The 21,171-nt window shown below is 37.6% G+C and overlaps 1 protein-coding gene across 1 annotated transcript in view; it reads left to right on the top strand.

Annotated features, from left to right (window-relative positions):
- The first annotated feature begins 3,304 nt into the window (after nt 1-3,304).
- LOC125339368 (mitochondrial outer membrane protein SLC25A46-like) overlaps nt 3,305-21,171 on the top strand; it is a 43,893-nt gene continuing 26,026 nt past the window's right edge. Inside the window, exon 1 of the mRNA XM_048330514.1 lies at nt 3,305-3,428. Within this exon, the coding sequence (XP_048186471.1) occupies nt 3,305-3,428 (124 nt within the window). The remainder of the gene's footprint in view (nt 3,429-21,171) is intronic.

Below are 21,171 nucleotides of genomic sequence, written 5' to 3'. Positions count from 1 at the left end.
ATGTAAGAAAAGAATATAAGAGCAGCACTCAATTTCTGTTCCTCATGATTTAACCTAATGACTAGATAACCTAATTTACTCTTTACTGACTTTCTAATTTTATCAACTTAGTCATAAACATAGAAGTCCTTCAATAACCAACTTTGTATTGAAAAGTAACATAAAATAAATGTATCAAATGTATCTCAAGTCATTCATTTTTTTTTTGTTTGTTTGCTTCACCAGTCCTGCGGATTGAATTCCAGGCATAGGCATTATTCAACTTGTTCTGCGTCAAGCTAGCCCTGTACCACTTGAGGCTCAGCTTAACATCTAGCATTTTGGTGGTTAATTGAAGAAAATATTCTCACAAAATTTCTTGCCCAGGACTATGCTCCTCAGTTTCTAGCTTTGAACCATATTTCTCAGTTCTGCACCTCCTGAGCTGCTAGAATAATAGGTATGAGCCACTGATGCCCAACTCATTTTTTTTAGCTTGTTTAATGTGTAAAGTTTGTATGCCTATAACAAAAGACAAATGATTAATTTTTGGTTATATTTAACAAAGTGTATGTTGTCACAATGATTCTCTACTCGATGACATTTTAAAACCATAATTAGCTAGCAAAGATATTTTCAAATTAGCAAGCCACCTAGTAGCAACTTCTGAAAATGTTAGTGCATCAGTGATTTAGAGATTCAATATTAATTAGTGTGTAAAATTCACACCTATTATTTAACACTTTATTGATACTTTAGAAATAAATGAGGGCTACAAAACATCAGTAGGCTAAACACTAAAAATGATGACATAAAACTAATAACACCGAGCAGGATTACGAAAAACATGAAGTCACTATGAAAAGAAAAGCAGCGCACCATTAGTACACTTTCACATACATGGAACGAAATATTACTTTGGATGAAAGAAAATTACATTTTTTATAATTTTAGTCAGAATAATATTCCTCAAAATCTCTAAAAAATCAAAAAGAAAATGAAGTTTTTACAAAAATATATTTTTTATTTCAGTTATGAAATGGATTATTTTTCAGGCTCCCGTGGTTTACAACCACAATCTGAGCATACTGATTTCTGAGAATCTTTCTTTAAAGCCAACAGAATCCAAGCCTGAGATGCAGCTTTAAATTTGGGAAGAAAATCAAATTGTAGAATGCTAAAAGAAATACCATTCATCCAAAAGTCTGTTAGATCATAAATCGCTGTTCTGTGGAGAAAGAAACTTCCTTTTATATTTAAGAATATATCTTTTCAATCCACTGCTAGTAGACTTATAGGAAAACATAAGGAAAATGTATTTTAGGGTACATTAATTTTTAATATAAAACATATTTTGAAGTTGTGATTTAGAATCTAAGTCCATAGAAACACGTTTTTTTCAAACTATTTTATAGAGAGTTGTAAAATTTTCAACAGTAATAAAATTTTCACAGTATCAGTCCCCCAACACACTCCTATAATTTTTTTGGATGACAAGTGTAACAAAAATTTTAATAGAACAATAATATAGTTATAGTGAGTTAAAAAATGAAGTAGAAGCTGATCCTAATATGATTACATTGAATTATTTCCCATTTGCTGGATATTTTTTCATGCTTATGATATGTCACTTTAAGAGCACTATGACTTTCTGTCCAGACTTGTTGCCAGTGGTACATCAGGTAATTTTAGCTACATACTGGGTTTAATATCATATTTTCAATAAGAAAATAATTTTCTTTATGTGCATTTCTTATAACACATGTCATATTCTGATGAACTGGTCTTGGTTGTATTTGTTTCCTTAAATGATTTGGCACTCTGAAGTACTACGTATATGCAGTAAATAAATATAGGTCATAGATCAGACTCTATATTTATTTTCACGGTATTATCTACATGCTCTGCTTCCACAGTTCAGCATTAAGATTCTCATTTCTAAATCAATTACAGACAAATTACCTTCCAGATCCTTGGCAAGGTAGCTTGTCCATAAAATCCAGAAAAGTTACACATTCTCATTTATTTTAATTACAAAAAAGTGTGATTTTTAATCATCTTAATATTTTGTAGTTGCCAACCATTTTACTTGTGTTGAAATTAACACAACTTGTCCTCTGATGGAAAACTGAGGATTATTAGTAAATCCTACAGAGCCAGCCACCATTGGCTCATGCCTATAATCCTAATTACTCAAGATATCTGATATCTGAGGATTGTGCTTCAAAACCAACATAGACAGGAATGCTGTGAGATTCTTATCTCCAATTAACCACCAAAATCTGGAAGTAGTGCTGTGGCTCAAAGTGATAGAGTGCTAGCTTTGAGGAAAAAAGCTCAGAGAGCAGAGAGAGCATCCAGGCCCTGGATTCAAGCATAAGCAACAAAAACAAACAAATAAGTCTTTTGATACATAGATGCAAGCTAGCTAAATAGGTAGATCAATCCCAAAAACAAAACAACTAATTGAAATATATCATTTTAATTACACTGCAATATGCAGCTTTAAAATCAGGTGAAACTGATTTAGTACAATTGATAAAGCCAAAAGCAAAGTGATTAAAATTTTAAAAGACTAAAATATACTAAAAAATATACTAAAATATACTAAAAAATAGGTAAATTAAGACATTTTAATCCAGACATGTATAATTGATGGAAATATTGATTCCAATGGACCTTATAATGGCAACTGTTTGTAACTTTTTTCTGAAAAAATAATCAACAAACAATTTCAAGTTTTCATAAAGTTAATTCACTGAAGGAAATGAATTTGATGAAGTCAGCATTAAAGACACTGGAATATTTAAATAATATTATGCTTTGGCTCAAAGCTATATTCCTAGCTTCTCTGAAGAGTCAATAATCAGAAGAACGATAGGCCCATACAGCCGCCAGCAAAACTTTAACAAGATCCCTCCTCAATCAAGAATATGGAATATGGGGGTGGGTAATATGGCCTAGTTGTAGTGTGTTTACCTCTTATACATGAAGACCTGGGTTCAATTCCTCAGCACCACATATATAGAAAAAGCACTAGGGACAGCACTGAGGCCCTGAATTCAAGCTCCAGGACTGGCCAAAAAAATGGAAAGTGTTATTTAAACAATGGCTGGAGGAGACTTCTGGGAAGACGGTGGTGAAGCAAGCAGAGCCCTAGCTAAGCACCCTCCAACATTGCAGTTTTACCATTCCAGAAAAAATTTCACTCCTAGAAAGATAGCCCAAGTAAGTTATAACTGTATTGGCATTCTGGCAGGGAAGGAAAAATCAACTTTGCAGGCCTGAAAACACAAATTTGAGCTCCAGGCGGGGTTTCGCTGCCATGCCAGTGCCATCGCCATCACAGTGCCCCACACTCCATGCACCTAAAGCACACAACAGCGACCAAGAAGAAATCCTTCAGAGGGAAGCAGACAGACGTGGATCACAGGCTGCAAAACAGACAGGTAGAAATTGCAGAGGAAGCATAAGTACCCCACAAAAGACATTCTCACTCATGCCCACAGAGCAGCTTCTGGCAGCTGCCACTGCCAGAACAAAGCGCCATCTTTAACACTGGCATATACCTTGTCAGAACAGACAGGAACTAAAGCAAGCCTGGGGAAAGCGAGAACAAAGGGGCCATCTTTGAAAAGGGCAAGAGGGACCGACCAGTGAGAGCCAGCTCTACACAGGAGAACGACAGGAGAATGACCCAGGCAGAGGCACATTCCAGGCCATGGATCACACACTATGGTGAACTCAGTCAGAGGTGGCCAGGCCTGCCCGCCGGAATTTCTAATTTAAAACCTAAAGCTGCAAGCAGCTACCGGCAGCACAGAACAACCAGACAGGAGAACAAACAGTTCCTGAGACAGATAAAGGGGCCCATCACAGAGGAAGCCCAATTCCCAGCCTGAAACGGAGCTGAATTCTATAGCCAGCTCTGCCCAGGAGGGAGCCCCGCCCAGGAGGGAGGAACCTTCCCCAGGCAAAAGACTCTCAACCTGGTAAACCAGTCCAGAAGCGCCCCAACCTGCTGTGTCCACAACCAGGTATTAAAGGCAGCAGTCCCACAGCAGACAGAAGGAGCCACAGTTCATAAGACTGTTCAACATCCCCCATCTGAAGAGTACACCCAAGTCCTACCAGTAAGCTGTGTGAAACACAGAGCCTGGGGACTTCACTAACAGGGGAGGAGGGTCAAAGCAGATCCACCCCCTGCAAACTGAAAGCAAGTCAACCACACAAGCAGCAGGAAAATAGACTGCAGACCATTGCAAGGAAACCAGAGACAGGAGAAAGCCCACCCAAACAAGGAAGACTCCGTTATTTTTAACATTTTTTAAACTTTTTTATTTTCTCTTTTTCATTTCTGAGACGTCGTTTGTTTTTGTCTTCCATTTTTATTTGTTTGTTTTATCATTCTTTTTCCTAGGGTTTTTTTGGGGGGGTAATTTTTTGTATTTTCTGTCTTTGTTTTCCAGTATTTTTTCTTTCTCTCTTCGCATTCTCTTTCTTTAACATTACTTTCCTATGATTAACACCTTCACTCTTTTATGATGACTCTCCATTGTCTATCATTTTAACCTTGTTCTTTCTACCAATTCTACTCTTCTCCACATTTCCACTTCTCTGAAACTAAACCAAAATCATCTCGCCCCATACACTTTATTCTCTTCACTACCCCTAACTTACCTTCCTGATTTAATTCCAGGAACTCCAGACTCCATTGACCCCTGGTTATTGGATAGAGGGTATCCCTGATCAATCCAAGTGAATCAAAGGGGTTCATAGAAAAATCCAACCATCCCAAAAAGAATTTAATATGAGAACAAAAACTTGCTTATAGGGTTGTAATGGTAAATAAGTAACTACTGAATACAGGGCTCAGGGTTGGTTGTTATATTGAAATTGTATTCTTTATGGACACCAAATCTGATTTAAAATACAAAAAAAGAAAGGGAAGGTATCTGTATATAATTGTGAACTTCTAAGATTTACACAACAGTGCTTGGTAAGGTCTTCACTGGGTGTTAAACGGTGCTCACAGGTGCTTGTATATTGGCATTCCTATTCCAAATGGGCAGAAAAGCACAAGAAAGATGGCACAAAATAGAGTCTCGTCTCCCAATCAACATAAGCAGAAAGCTGAGCAGTCAGTGAAAGACCTAGAAGAGAACCCTCAAAATGCTCTAAAAAACTCTACTGATAAAAATGTTAAATAAAAAGTTTGAATCTCTTCAGTCAACTATTCTAGATTTTGAGGAGGCAAAACAAAAATTAATAGAGAATTTCATGGCCTCAACAAACAGAAAGATAAATGAATTTAAAAACTCCAATGAAAAGACAGCTACCCAGCTAAAAGATTTGAGAGACAGGACTCAGAACCAAATTAATGAAGTAAAGAAGTCCATGCAGGACCTGAGAGACTATTATAGCAAAGATATGGAAATCTTCAAGAAAGACCAGTCAGAAGGAAAAGAGATTAGAAATCATGTAGCTAGCCTACAATCCAGACTAGATAAAGCAGAGGATCAAATCTCAGGAACTGAAGATTCCCTAGAATCTATGGAGATAGAACCAAAAACAATACAAAACCAATCCTTTGACAAACAGATCACTCCAGGAGCTCCAAGATACAATCAGAAAGCCCAATTTAAGGCTAATAGGTACCGAGGAAAACCTAGAGAAAGAAGTTAATGGAATACACAGCATTTTTAACAGAATATTAGCCAAGAACTTCCCAAATATCCAGAAGGATAGGCCTATCCAGATACAAGAAGCATTTAGATCCCCAATCTGACTAGACCAGAATAAGACATCCCACCAACACATTGTGATTAAAACAGGATCATTAGAGTCCAAGGAAAGAATCCTTAAACCTGTTAGGAGAAGAAAATAATCACATATAAAGAAAAAACAATCAGAATTACCCCAGACTTCTCAGCAGAGACCATGAAAACAAGGAGAGCCTGGAATGAGGTATGGCAAACTCTGAATAAAAATAGCTAGCAACCAAGAAGACTGTACCCAGCTAAACTCTCATCCAGAGCCGAAGATCAAATAAAAGTCATCGACAGGAAGGAAAAACTGAAACAATGTATCTCCACTAAACCAGCTTTACAGAAAATCCTCAAATAGGTACTGTACAGGGAAAATAATCAAGATCCCAATACAGAGAGCAAAATGAACCCTAAACAGAACACCAGAATATTAGATCAAGAATTGGGAAGACACAGCTTTTAACAAGATAGCTATAATGAAAGGAACAAATGATCATCTCTCAATCCTAACTCTCAACATTAATGGAATTTGTTCTCCAATCAAACGACATAGGCTCATAAGTTGGATCAAAAATCAAGATTTATTGTTCTGCTGCCTCCAAGAGACACATCTATCCAGCAAAAGCAAACATCTTCTAAAAGTGAAAGGCTGGAATATAATCTACCAAGCAAATGGCCCCCACAAGCAGGCTGGAGTTGCAATCCTAGTATCAGATAAAATTGACTTAAAATTGAAAATGGTAAGAAGAACAAAGAAGGTTATTATATACTAATAAAGGGATCTCTCCTACAGGAGGATATAACCATCCTAAATATCTACAAACCAAATACAGGAGCACCCAACTTCATCAAACAAACACTACTGACTCTAAAAACAACCATAGACCCAAACACATTGATAGTTGGAGATTTTAACACTTCATTGTAACCTCTGGACAGATCAACACGCAAAAAAAAAAAAAAAAAAAAACTGAATAAAGAAACAACAGAAATAAACAACTGCAAAGAACAACTAGACTTAAATGACACCTACAAAAAAATTCCATTCAGCAACACCAGAATACACATTCTTTTCAGGAGCTCATGGAACATTCTCCAAAATAGATCACATCTTAGGCCACAAAGAAAATCTGTACAAAATCAGAAGTATGAAAAGCATTGCCTGCATTCTCTCAGACAAAAATGAAATTAAATTAGAGCTCAACTCAGGCAGCCACCACAGAAAATCCTACAATTCATGGAGACTAAGCAACACACTGCTGAACCATCAGTAAGTCATTGAAGAAATTAGAACAGAAATTCAAATGTTTATGGAATTCAACCAAGATGAGTACACAAAGTACCAGCACCTTTGGGACACAGCAAAGGCACTACTCAGAGGAAAATTTATATCTCTGAGTGCCTACACCAAGAAACTAGAGAAACAGCAACTCAACAACTTATGGAAGTACTTTAATCACCTCGAAAGAGAACAAGCCAAACCCCAAGTCAATAAACAGAAGCAAATAACTAAAATCAAATGAGAAATAAATGACTTAGAGACAAAAAAAATCAAGTGAATCAACAAAACAAAGGGTTGGTTCTTTGGAAAAAAATAACAAGATAGATAGAACCCTAGCAAACCTGACCAAAAAACGAATGCAGCACAACCAAATAAACAAGATCAGGGATGAAACAGATAACATCACCACAGAAACAACCAAAATTCAGAACACAATAAGGGACTATTTTGCAAACATTTATGCCAACAATTTCAAGAACCTGGAAGAAATGGAGGATTTCCTAGAAAAAGTTGATATCCTCAAACTCAACCATGAAGATTTAAAATTTCTAAACAGAGCCATATCCAGCATTGAAATAGAAATGGCAATAAGTGCTCTCCCATCCAAGAAAAGCCCAGGTCCAGACAGATTCACAGCAGAATTCTACAAGGCCTTCAAAACAGAACTCACACCAATATTTCTCAAACTCTTCAATGAAATTGAAAAAGAGAATTCACTACCAAACACATTCTATGGAGCCAGGATGACTCTCATCCCAAAACCAGGCAGGGACTCGTCATGGAAAGAAGATTATAGACCGATTTCTCTGATGAACATAGATGCAAAAATTCTCAACATTTTGGCCAATCAACTTTAACAGGTCATCAAAAAAATCATACACCATGATCAAACTGGATTCATCCCAGAGATGCAAAATTGGTTCAATATACTCAAGTCAATTAATGTAATCCACCACATCAACCAGAGCAAGGTAAGGAATCACATGGTTAAATCTCCGGATGCATCAAACTGTAGAGCTTCTGCAGGGCAAAGGACATAATGCGCAAGATAAACAGAAAGCCCATAGATTGGGAACAGATCTTTACTGGCCATACGATGGAAAAAGGTCTCATATCTAAAATATATGCAGAACTAAAAAAATTAAATTCCTCCAAAACAAAACCACAAGGAACCAACAGCCCCCTCAACAAGTGGGCTAAAGACTTAACAAGAGACTACTCTGATGAGGAAATGAGACTGGCCAAGAGACATATGAAAAAGTGCTCTACATCACTGGCCATAAAATAAATGCAAATCAAAACAACATTGAGATTCCACCTCACCCCAGTAAGAATGTCCTTTATCAAGAATACTAACAATAATAAATGTTGGAGGGGATGATTCCAAAGGGAACCCTACTTCATTGTTGGTGGGAATGTAAACTGGTTCAGCCACTCTTTCAAGCCATATGGAGATTCCTCAGAAGGCTAAACACAGAGCTCCCCTATAACCCAGCAGCCCCACTTTTGAGCATCTACCCAAAAGTCCACAAACAAGAACACACTAAAGCCACCAGCACAACAATGTTCATCGCAGCACAATTTGTCATATCTAGAATATGGAACCAACCCAGATGCCCCTCAGTAGACGAATGGATCAGGAAAATGTGGTCCATATATACAATGGAATTTTATGCCTCTATCAGAAAGAATGACATTGCCCCATTCGTAAGAAAATGGAACGATTGGAAAATATTATATTAAGTGAAGTGAGCCAGACCCAAAGAAACATGGATTCCATGGTCTCCCTCATAGGGAATAATTAGCAATGGTTTAGGCTAGTCACACCAGAGGATCACAAGAGCCTAATAGCTATGCACCTATGAATGCATAAGATAATGCTAAGTGAAATGAACTCCATCTTTTGGAAATGAACGATATATCACTGTTGTAATTACTTTCAACATGCCATGTGAAACCGTAGCTTCTATTGTTGATGATCCTCTTGTATCCCCTTCCTGTGGTTGTACCTGCACTATCACTCTATCTTATCTGAGTACATTGGAAACTGTATATACTGGTATTAGAATTAGGAAAGTGAAAGGGAATACCAAAATGGAGAGACACAGGATAAAAATACAAACAACAACAAAAGCAATTCTTGTAAAGCTGTTTGGTGTAAACCAACTGAACAACTCATGGGGCTAGAAAGAATGAGGGAAGGGGAGGGGGGAATGAGGGAAGAGGTAACAAACAGTACAGGAAATGTATTCATTGCCTAACACATGACACTGTAACCTCTCGATACATCACTTTGACAATAAATAAGAAAAGAAAAGAAAAAGAAAAGGAAATAAATAAATAAAAATGCCTGGAATATGGTTCAAGCATGATGTTATAAACTCAAACATTAATAACATCAAAATATAAATAAGTAAATGAAATACAATTTAAGATAAATAAGTCATATTAAAATCGTGTTTTATTGGGATTGAAGAGAAATACAAACTTTTGGTGAAAAGTAAATTTAAGTTAATTTTTATATTAATAATAAGCCACACAGACAATTTTTGTCATCCAAATGAAAATACAGGTATAATAAGGCATTCCAAATTCAAACTTGACACATATAAAAGCATACATATTATGTCAATTTCTTGGAAGTATTCTTTACACAGTGATATATTTAATAGCAAGAAGTGAACATCTGAAAGCACCAAGTGCATGAATCTCAAGATAACAGGATTATTTTATGTTTACTGTGTTACTTCATCTTATCCCTTGTTATACACTAGATGCTCTTAAAATGTGTATGCTAAAGTCCTTAGCCCCATTGAAATGGCACGTAGAAGTAGAGTCTGTATGAAATAATTAAAGACAAACAATGCCAGAAAAAAAGGTGGAACTCTAATTCAATGGAACTATTTTCCTCATATGAAGAAAACTTTTCCTCTTTCTCTCTCTTTCTCCTTCTTCCTGTCTCCTCTCCCTCTTTCCACCTGTTAGTGAACCCAGCCCCATTTCCATATGTATGTTATATCCAGAAGTTTCTGCTATATCCAGAAGTTTCTATCAAGAAACTTTTTTTTTCAACCAGGAACTATACCTGTTGATGCCTTAAACTTGGACTTTCAGCCCCCAGACCTCTGAACATATAAATTTGTGTTATTTGGGCTCTCTAATCAGTAAAATTTTATTGTGGTGGTCCTAATAATCAAATACACAGATTGAAGATTTTTCTCAATTGCATGTTAAATTATATTAGATTCTAAAACCATAAAGAGACTAGTGTTCTAGATTAATGATCTTATTTTGATTCGTAGTATCATAGTTCATCAAACACACTCCATTCTTCAATATTTTTGCTGGGAACTTTTCTATTATTCAAGGCTCAGAATGCTCTCTCTGCATGTCTCGCAAATACAAAACTAAAAGGGTTTGAATTATAAAGCAAAGAAAATAGAAGAGAAAAAGAGAAGCAAAACGCCAAAGTATTCTATGGAGAAACAAATAAAATTATATCATTACATAAGTAATATTACACCTATGATATGACCATTTACTTTTCAAAAGGCACATTCTTCTGTTATTACATTCAAACGAAGTTAAAAGTAAAATCCTAAGAAAGTGCTATTGTTATAATCATGATAAAATGAAAATAAAATCTCTCCCACCAGATTCTTCAACATGTTTTCTCTCAAATTTTTAATTTTGAGGAAGTAAATATTGAAACAACAATGTATGTATAATCACTTCTAAGCAAATCTACAGTTATTTAAAATTTAATAATTCATTTATTGACCCTTGAAAAACTGTGTATCTTAAAAAATATTTTACCATAAAAAGAAAAGATTCTTTTGGATCATTTTTTAAGTCAGGAATAATGTTAAACATACAATACAATCAATGTATAGCTTAGAGTTTTTCTACATACAACACCATATACATGTGATTGCTTTGGTCACAAAATCTGGAAAATCCAATTTGACAATCTTGACAAATCCGATTTGAGTTACACACTTTCTATGCTAGGATCATACACCAAGACTGTTCTTAAGAGCAGCTACATTTCCCAATAGTCAATTCTAAAAGTAGTCTTTTCCCTGGGTCCTACTATGAGTGACAAAGAACAGGATAACAGAGTATGTTTCAAGACCTCCTGATCACCAATGCTGAAAGCATCCATTAAGATCCACTTATTGAATCTAAACTTAATTAAAAGCCCAGGGCATAACATTAAAATTAATGCAATGAAGTCATTTCTGAAGAAATTTCTGCAGAGAGCTGATCCAGTCAGGTAAACATTTTGATAATTTAACATGAAAAACAGGTTGAATTTATAGATCCTTGTGCTTAGATATAATTTTTTAAATAGTAGTTTTGTCATTTGTACAAACAAAAATACCTTCAATTTTGAACTCTTTTTTTTTTTCTCTTAGTGTCAAAATGAAGTACAGAGGGGTTACAGTTTCATATGTCAGGCAAGTACATTTCTTATCCAACTTGTTACCTCCTCCTTCATTTTTCCCCCATCTTCCCCCTCCCCACTTCCCTCTCTTCTCCATGTGTTCTACAGTTGGCTTACACCAATTGGTTTCATAAGTACCGCTGTTGCAATGGTTTGTCTTTTTATCTTTTGTCTCTCGATTTTGGTATTCCTTTTCCCTTACCTAGTTACAATACCAAGTTTGAACTCTTTAACCAGGAACATGGAGATTGCAGAGTCTCAAAATAATAGCATAAATATTTTATGAGCGATTTAGAAGAAATATTTTTATTCCACAGAAATAGACTCGAGCGAAGAGGATGAGAAATGTATAAATCTGTTTTGGGTCCAAAAATTACCTCACATCACATCTGCAAGTACTTCATTCAAATACATAAACAATTTGAGCACATTGGTGTGAATTCTATAAAACTCTGTAAAGTATGTCATCTACCTACAACCTTCATTATTCCCCAATTTATTCAACATGTGTTAAAGATAATTCAGACTCATTTTTTCTGTACTCCTTTATTGCCTACTTCTAGTAAACATCTAAACTCCATCAAACTTGTCTCTAGAAAACATTGTTATGATTTCTCTTTTTTCTCATTTTCTACATATTCATTATAGTTATTCTAGACTAACGCAATTATCTCTTCATTCCATTGCAATCTACACTCTAGCCTGATATGAAAATTCTATATGACAAATAATTTATTTATCCTTATTAAATTACACATTTTGGTACATTGTCTTCACTCACTGGAAAATGGTAGAAAATTTTAACGTGACCTATAGGATAATTCTGCCATTTAGCATTTGTATTCCAAAATCATAACTCTATCACTCATAATTTCCAATATCAACAAATGCAGAAACTGTAGAACTGTTTCTTGCCAAAGCTTTCAATCTTATCTCTGTTTCTTTCATTCCTTCCTTCTTTCTTTCCCTTCCTTCCTTCCTTCCTTCCTTCCTTCCTTCCTTCCCTTCCTCCCTCCCTCCCTCCCTCCCTCCTACCCTCCTTTTTCTTTCTTTCTTTCTTTCTTTCTTTCTTTCTTTCTTTCTTTCTTTCTTTCTTTCTTTCCTTCTTTCCTTCTTCCCTTCTTCCATTCTTTCCTTGTTGGTTGTAGGGCTAGCACTCAGGGTGAGCTCTGTCTGTCAGACCTCACACTCTACCAATACCTCCTCTATTTCAGCACATATACCTTCCTTGCATTTCTACAATATTTTTTGTAAGATTAAAGTTTTTTGAAAGATTTCCATCAATTGCTACTTGGCTAGAGTGTCTGTGATACTAAAATTCAGTTTGATGAAGGTTTTGCAAGAAAGATGAGAATGTTTTCAGGATGATTATGCAAAGAGGAAGACATTCACATTCAAGTTGAGATGTACAAGATTACTATTTGGTATGTAGTGGGACTGGTGTTAGTAGAATAATGGAAACCATGTACATATTAACTAGTATAAGTGGGAAATGTACAGAATGTACATTGAGAAAAAGTATTTAAAGTAGTAGATTTTGATGGCTCAGAAAGATCATGAATAATGTTATTAAAGGTATAAAATATCTAGAGCCTCATTCACAGTGCCGATATGTGATTTGCAATAATGAACTCTTTCATTTAGAAGGCACATAAAATTATTTAGGATTAAGAACCTGTAAATTTTTAACTAGAAGCAGCAAAAGTAAAGTAAACACGAAAATAGAGTGTCCTCTCCCCATGACATGTTTGTCAGCTTTATGTGGGTGATTGTAATTTGCCTATAATTTACCTGGTCCAGGGTTTTGAGCCTCCCGGGCTCTCCTGTCCTGTGGGAGAGATGGGAAAACATTCCCCACCTGGATGGGCCAAGAAGAGGAAAAGAGGGCTGACAGACTGCCACCCAGCCCCCCTCTCGACAAAGGACACACAGACAGCCTGGGAGGCAGTCAGCGCTGACTCCTTTAATGGTGGCAGTAAGCTGTTCTTTTACATGGGTTGGAGGGTGGCAGAAGGGGAGGGGTATGTGTACCTACATAGGGGCTGTGATTTGATGCCTGACCTGTCGGTCACGGTGGAACTCTGAGGGACATTCCTAAGGGTCAGCCTATATCTACATCATAGCCCCCAGGACCTCCTCTGGGTTCACCACCACAGCCATCTTGGCTCACACATGGTCCAAGGCTGGAGGCGGGGCTAGTTAGAGCCGGCTTTCCAGTTCTGGACCCAGAGAAGGCAGGTGGGGGTAACAGCCACGGCCCCAGGTCTGGAGAAGAGGCGGGCCGGCTAGGCCCGCCTCTTAAAGCTGCAGGATGGTACTGGACATCTCCCCCTTCTGTTTTTATTAATAGAGGAGGGGTATCAGGCTGGGAGTATGGATGGAGGTTGTCTCTTCTGGAACTACTTCCTGCTGAAAAGGGAGAACTTGGGACAGGAAGGAAGTGCTTAGGGATAGTGGACTAGTTGGGAGTAACCAGTCAGAGGCTATATAGATATATATACAAATAGCAAGTAACAAGGCAAAAATGCAAGTTTCTGTCCAGATAGAAAATGCACAGGTATGGACATTAGGTAGGTAAACAACTACTCCTCTAGGTGGGTAAACAACTATTCCTCTTGATCTCCCAGCTCTGATTAATTTTGAAAGGACTAGACAAAGTGACTCCATTTAGGATGTGACAATATTCTCCTCTTACTCCTCTCCATGATCCTTGTTCCCTGAACTGGCTGAGTCCCAGGAATCTAGGTGCTTGTTGCTGGGATGGCTTGCCCCCATTGGCATTCACGGGGTTTGAACTCAGGGCCTGGGCACTGTCCCTGAACACTTTTGCTCGAGGATAGCACTCTACCACTTGAGCCACGGTGCCGCTTTCAGCATTTCACTGGTACTCTTGAGCCAAGCTTTCAGTCTGGCTCTTTGCTGGTTAGTTGGGAGATGGAGTTTTAGAGGGAGTTTTTTTTTTCTTCTGCCCAGGCTGGCTTCGAACTGCAATCCAAGGAGTTTTAGCCATAAAGCCCTTTTTATTTCCAATTAAAACAACAACGAGAACAATAGGAATAGAGTTTACCTGTAACTTTGTTAAGAATTGACCAGAATTCTGCTGCAACACTTAGAGAACAGCAGACTGAATGAGATCCATGTGCCATCAAATCAAATCATCATTTAACCTTACTGGAAGGAGGAAGAGAACACAAATGAATAACAATCGAGAGGGCAAAGGGTCAGGATAATGTGAAAGTCTCAGCTTCAGCAGTGGCTGTGTCTTCCATTCTGGATCAGCAGGCCTCTTTAGTCATGTGTGATGGAGGCAGGCAGGAGAGATGGGTTGGATCTGGGCAAGGCTGTAGTGGCATCGCTCAGAATCCTCTGGATAGATTGTCACACCTCCTGCTAGGTTGCATGCATAATTCTACACAGACTTGTTAAAGACGTTTGAAATCTCCCAGTATTCGCTGGTTGCTTACTCTGAGTACTCTGGCTTTTGTAGCCTGATGCCCTACTGATTTAAGCTGGATGACAACTTTAAACAGATTTTAGAAGGCTTGGGCCTTTAACCATCTTCCTAGTCACAAAATCCACACAGACCAAAGGACAACCAAGTTTGCTCTCTGCAGCAGCCATGACAGTTTCTGAGACATGAAAAGGGAAGAACAATGCTACCCCAAGGCAACCTTGTGGCCAACAAACACAACTCCAATGTTTTTAATCTTGGAGTAACTCTGTTATGATAGGACTGTTATAAACCCAACTCTAATCCTGGGAGGGGGTGGGGCAGAGCCAGAGCAGGAGCACTCTGGGCCTGTCAAAATCTTCACAGGACTCCTAGATTTCCTGAGCAGTTTTTTATGAACGACAGAGAGAATAAGGAATCAGTGAAACCGAGAAGTTTGGGAGCAAACCGCGGAGGTAGCTTCCTGTAGCCACAGGCTGCCACAGTCCACACAGCTACCACACATGTTGACCTGTATCCTATGAAGCAAAATATTAATTTTGGGTCAGGAAATTCTAGGTTAGTAGTCACATTTGTATAAAATGACTCTGATTCCTTGATCTTAAAGAGTTTATGAAAGCACAGGAGAGAAAAATGGAAAAGCAAAATCTTAGTCTATACCAAAGAATTGTCAGGATCAGATGTACATTTGACTTTTAGCATAGACAGACATAAAAAAAACACTGATTTTATACCATTGTATACCACATGCTGCATATTTGAACCTTTTGAACTTTTTGTTAGACACATTTTCTTGCACCCAAACATGATCAGTTTGGGTTTAAAACCTGTTTTTTGTTTGTTTGTTTGTTTTTGTTTTGTTTTGTTTTCTTTCAGCTTGGAGTCTGGTGATAAGAGTCAGGATTGCCTCCAGGCTGTTTATGTGACCCCACCCACAGGCTGTAAAGATCCATTTAACATAAAACAAGCAAGTTAAAAATACTTAAAAAGGCAAGTGATTTTTAAACCATAATGCTAGTTTTTACATGTTTTACCCACAGACAGACAGACAGACAGACATACAGACAGTTGGCACAAGCTTTGGGTGCGCTTAGAAAAAAATTTCCTTTTCTGAATTGGCCATGTAAGTCTCCTGGAATTCCAGTGGCAAAATGATATTATTTTGCCCATACTTTAGAACCACATGGTCAGTTAGAAAACAAAACTTTTCCTAGGAAACAAAAATTTTCACAGATTATCTGGCAAGGGAATGAAGAAGCCACATTTTGAAAAACCAGTTCAGCTCCAATGGGGAGCTGAAGTGGGATGCTATGACCAGAGAAGGTCCAGGAGATAGGAGACAGGACACGAGCAGAACAGACACCTGGCATGGCTTAATGGTGGCAGAGATGGTCAGAGCCTTAGCAGGCTCACAGCAAGACACCTTCATTGCAAGGCCACAGAGTTCAAGGTGGGGGGAGTGGGCAGGGCTATGGGGAGCCTCCAGTCCCTGCCCAGCCTTGAAGAATTTGGTATGCCCATCTCCTGGGGGGTGGGTGGACTCCACCATGTACTCAATGCTAGAGAAAGTTTAGGATTTAGCCAAACAAGCAGAATTTAATGGAATCTCCAACTTAGCAAATATCAACAAGAACTGAAAGCCTTTTTTTTTTTTTTTTTTTTTTTTTGTCTCTTTCAAAGCAGATTAACCAACAACAGATGTTAAGTAAATAAGTCATTTTCCTCCTGGGCAGCCAGGGGGCTGTCTCCTCCACATCCAAGACATTTTTCAGCAAATGCTTCCCAGGCAATTTAAGGCTGCCTCAGAAGTGATCCTCTCTTGGGTCCGCAAAACATGGTGGGAAGCCTTCACCTCCAGTGGAGGAGGGGTGGCAATGTGGTGGCAAGTGTCCCGGGGCTGAGACGCTTGGCCCGGGATCCAGGGGATGAGACCAAGGCAGGTGTAAGGGCCCATCGGAATGAGGCTTTGAGCCCCTCTCCTCCTGGGCAGTGGGAGGGATGCCCCCCTCCCAAGCAGCCAGGCTGAAAAGGCCAGCAGCTGCCAGCCAGATCGTGGCATGCTTCAACGCTTCCCAGACCCTCCTGGTATGGGAATCTGAGACCCCCAAACCTATATTTTGTAGCATAAAGCTCAGTGCTTTGAGCACTTGGTCGTCATGCTGAGTTTGTGCCTGCCTCATCTTTTCCGGGTACCTTCACCTCAGAATCCCATTGGCCTGGCCCATCGACAGTTTCACCTCGTCGTGCTTCAAGCCCCATGTTGGGCACCAAAATGTCGGGGGTTTTTAGCCTCCGGAGCTCTCCTGTCCTGCGGGAGAGACAGGAAAACATGCCCCACCTGGATGGGCCAAGAAGAGGAAAAGAGGGCTGACAGACTGCCACCCAGCCCCCCTCTTGACAAAGGACACACAGTCTGGGAGCCAGTCAGCACTAAGACTCTGTTTAATGGCAGCAATAAGCTATTCTTATTCATGGGTCAGAGGGTGGCAGAAGGGGAGGAGTATGTGTACCTACATAGGGGCTGTGATTTGATGCCTGACCTGTCTGTCAGGGTGGAGCTCACAGGGACCTCCTATATCTATGGATATAGAGATCATGGATATAGGGATCAGCCTATATCTATGTCACAGCCCCCAGGATTTCCTCTGAGTTCACCACCAGCGGCCATCTTGACTCACGCGTGGTCCCAGGTGGGGCTGGTTAGCACCGGCTTTCCGGTTCTGGACCCAGAGAAGGCAGGCAGGGGTAACAGCCAAGGCCCCAGGGCTGGAGAAGAGGCTAGGACTGCCTCTTAAAGCTGCAGGCCAGTGGCCCACATTTCCTGATCATTCTTTCAATGTGAATAGTGCAGTGTAAATTTGTAAATTACCTTCCCATGATCTAAAATTTTCTTGTTGATATTGAAGCAGAACAGAAGTAGAAGCAGATCATTTCTTCTTTTGAACATTTGTGGGAGGTTTATGGGGTTCTTTCAATTCATTTTTTGAAAATATAAGTATATATTTTATAAAAATATAAAATGGATTAAAATGTAATTTTCTTTTCTATCTTCAGGGAATGTGTTCCAAGAACTTCACAGATAAAGAAGCAGGTGATCAAGTCATTTACATAAAATGGCAAGCAGAATGTTTTCATATAAGTTGTTCAAATCTTCTTAATACATAAATTTTACTTAGATTACTTATGAAATTACTATAGGGTAAATACTGCAGAAATATTTGTGCAGTAGTTTTAAATAATCATGGGAAATCTGTGTGTATTTATTACAGATGAAATTTTGAAATAATTTAAATCAAGATGTTGTTTTGAATCTGAAGAAGCAGAATCCTAAATATGTTGTTAGCTTTCTGTGATTCTGACACATATTTAAGAGAGATAATTACAAACAAGGAAAGCATTCTTTTGGCTTGTATTTTACAGATTTTAAGTATAAGGCCCATGGGGCCTAGGATTTGGGGCTTAAAATGATCAGAATATCACTGTGTCAGTACTATGTGCTATCTGGCAGCCAGAGAGGAGGGAAATATAAGCTTTAATTCAGTCAAGAATAACCTTGGAAGGCTTTGTCCCTGTGATGTACTTATTCCAGTTAGTGGACAGCACTGCTTCCCAAGTTTCTATTTAAATGTCCAATGTATCAATGGATTAAACCCCTGATTAGGTTAGAGTACCCATTATGTACCTGTACAACCATCCTCACACAAACACATCTAGATCCATGGCTCTCCAGATATTTTCTGTTACTACAGGTGTTTCTTAAAACAGTTGAACTGAAAATATGGATTCACCATTAAAACAGGGTACTGAGGACTATTGTGTTCATAAATATATCAAAAAAATATATCAAAGACCATATCAATGCCTTGAATATATTCATGTGTATGTGCATATCCATATATGTAAATATGTACATATATTTCTAAAATATATATAGGAAATAATTTATATTTTTGCCAATTTTGTCTTATAGACTTTAAGCAAAACACAATAAGAAATACTATTGTTCCGATGCTTTATTTCAGGAAACTAATTATAAATAATAATATCTTTAGCTATATATCAGTAATACTGATTCCCTTTATTGAATACCCACCTGCAGCTTGTTTTTATTCTTTGAAAGAATGAAGGATCCCTTCTATTTCACACATACACAAGCCTAAATCACTCTGAGACATGAACTTCCAAATCTTTATGTAATCAATAAGACCCTGTGCTAGGTTAAAACACATTTCACATTGATCCTAAGTCTAATCTCTTTCCACCAGTCCATCAGATAACTCAGTTTGAAAACAATCCTATTTCATGACAGCAACAAAGGATTCTAGGAAACAAGTTGTGGAGACTAATTTTTGCTTCAACAAAGGAATTGGAATAGTCAGAATGAATAGAACACTTGTGAAAGTTAGGTGCCATAGTTTAAATTGAACACCATTTTCCCCCTGATGAGCTTTGTGCTCATTTTTTTAATCATCACAAAATGAGAATACATTTTCATAATGGCACTGCTCTGTACATGGTAAAGAAGTTTTAATATTTCAGTGGCTATAAATTGGACTATTTACATCAGGTAAGGGCTCTAGTTTAATACTGGACTTAATCATTTTTTACACTGTGATGATTAATGCCTCATTTTTACCACCTCTTAAAGGAGGACATTGATATCACATACACAATACTGTTGGTGAGAACATTCCTATGAAGTGATTTGTTTTTTCTGAACAGTTTTCTCTTTTGATGATATACAGCATGGATTTTTGCAGTCATGCTTCACTGAATTATGTATTTAGATACCAACATTTTCTGAGGCTGATTTTTATTGAAAAATTTCACATGAAATAAAGGCAGAGGGTGTATGTGTGTGTGTGTGTAATCCCCCTATTCTGGAGGAGCAAAGTGATTGATTCTGCATTCCTCCTGTCAGTGTTAGATCTGAGTATTTGCTAAATAAAGAGCACTAAATGTAAATAAAATAATAAGACCTCCGTGGCAAGCAATATAAATTCAAGAGCTTAATTTTACACAAAAGTACAACTAATGATTTCCAAGTTAAGGGTGTTGTAAATGCAAGATTTTCTATTAAACTATACCTCTAGCCTGAGGAATCACTAAAAGAACTCTTGAAGAACCTGCAGTGGACACCACATAGAGACCAATACCTAAACAAGCTGATGGTGCAGGTCCTTTAGATGAGAGGCAAGTCCCTCGTGATTGGGAGGAGAATCTCCACAAACTCAACTGAGACTTCCAATGGAGAAATAACATAAATAGTGAAACAAACAGACTCAGCAGTTAGTCACTAAACTTTCCTGAGTCTTGGAGATATATCTAGACAGTACTATTCTGCTATTTTAATCCTCCAAGGGGTTATAACTGAACCCACTTCAAAGAATCTGGTAATAAGTTTTAGAACATCTCTTAAAATCTGAACAAAAAAAAATCCTCCAGATCTAAGTAAAGAAAAATATTCATTGTTATTCTGTAGAATGTAAAATTATACACAGAGGCTCACAATAATCTCTTTGACCTTGTAGATTGATTTTCTTTTCTAACTTATTTTGTTCAGATTTCACACCAAAGACAAGAAATCATAGGATTTAACATAAAAGAGAAACAGAAAGCATATACTCATGCTATTGCTATCATTGCTACCATATTCCCATGTAGAGGATGACCTTCTGAAATGATTACCTTAATTTTTACAAGTTGCCCTTCTACATTAAAACATTAAAGGACACTTTAAATTCTAATTTGAACCTCAAATTAATATGATGAAATTTTTTATTACTTTTGAAAGATTAAAGCAGTGCAGTGAAGGATACATAGACCCTAATAATCACCTATTATTTCTTCTTAGATGAACCAATACTTTAATCAGAAACAGCTTCACTTGAAATTAAAAATGTAAATCTTAACAGAAATATATACTGTTTACATAAAGTTATCAAAGGTAATGTCTGATAAATATTGATAGCTTTCTCTTTCCTGGTATTTGATAAAATATTCTCAAAAGCCCCTCTATTTCATATTGTGAGTAGAGAAACAGGATTAAATTCATTTCATAGAAGACCCTTGTCCTGACACAAGGTTCTACATTGATATTTTTACATTTTGAAAAATTATGCCTTCTCTTGAACTTTTGAGGAAATATATCCAGGCTATTTGAATATACACACACTATTGGAGCACATTATCATATTTGTGGTAAATAAACAGAATAAGAATATGATCCATAGACTGAGTTTTT

The sequence above is a fragment of the Perognathus longimembris genome, chromosome 21, assembly GCF_023159225.1.
Source record: "Perognathus longimembris pacificus isolate PPM17 chromosome 21, ASM2315922v1, whole genome shotgun sequence".
NCBI lineage: Eukaryota > Metazoa > Chordata > Mammalia > Rodentia > Heteromyidae > Perognathus > Perognathus longimembris.
The sequence above is the reverse complement of the archived record's forward strand: the minus strand, read 5'-3'. Positions and strand labels throughout refer to the sequence as shown.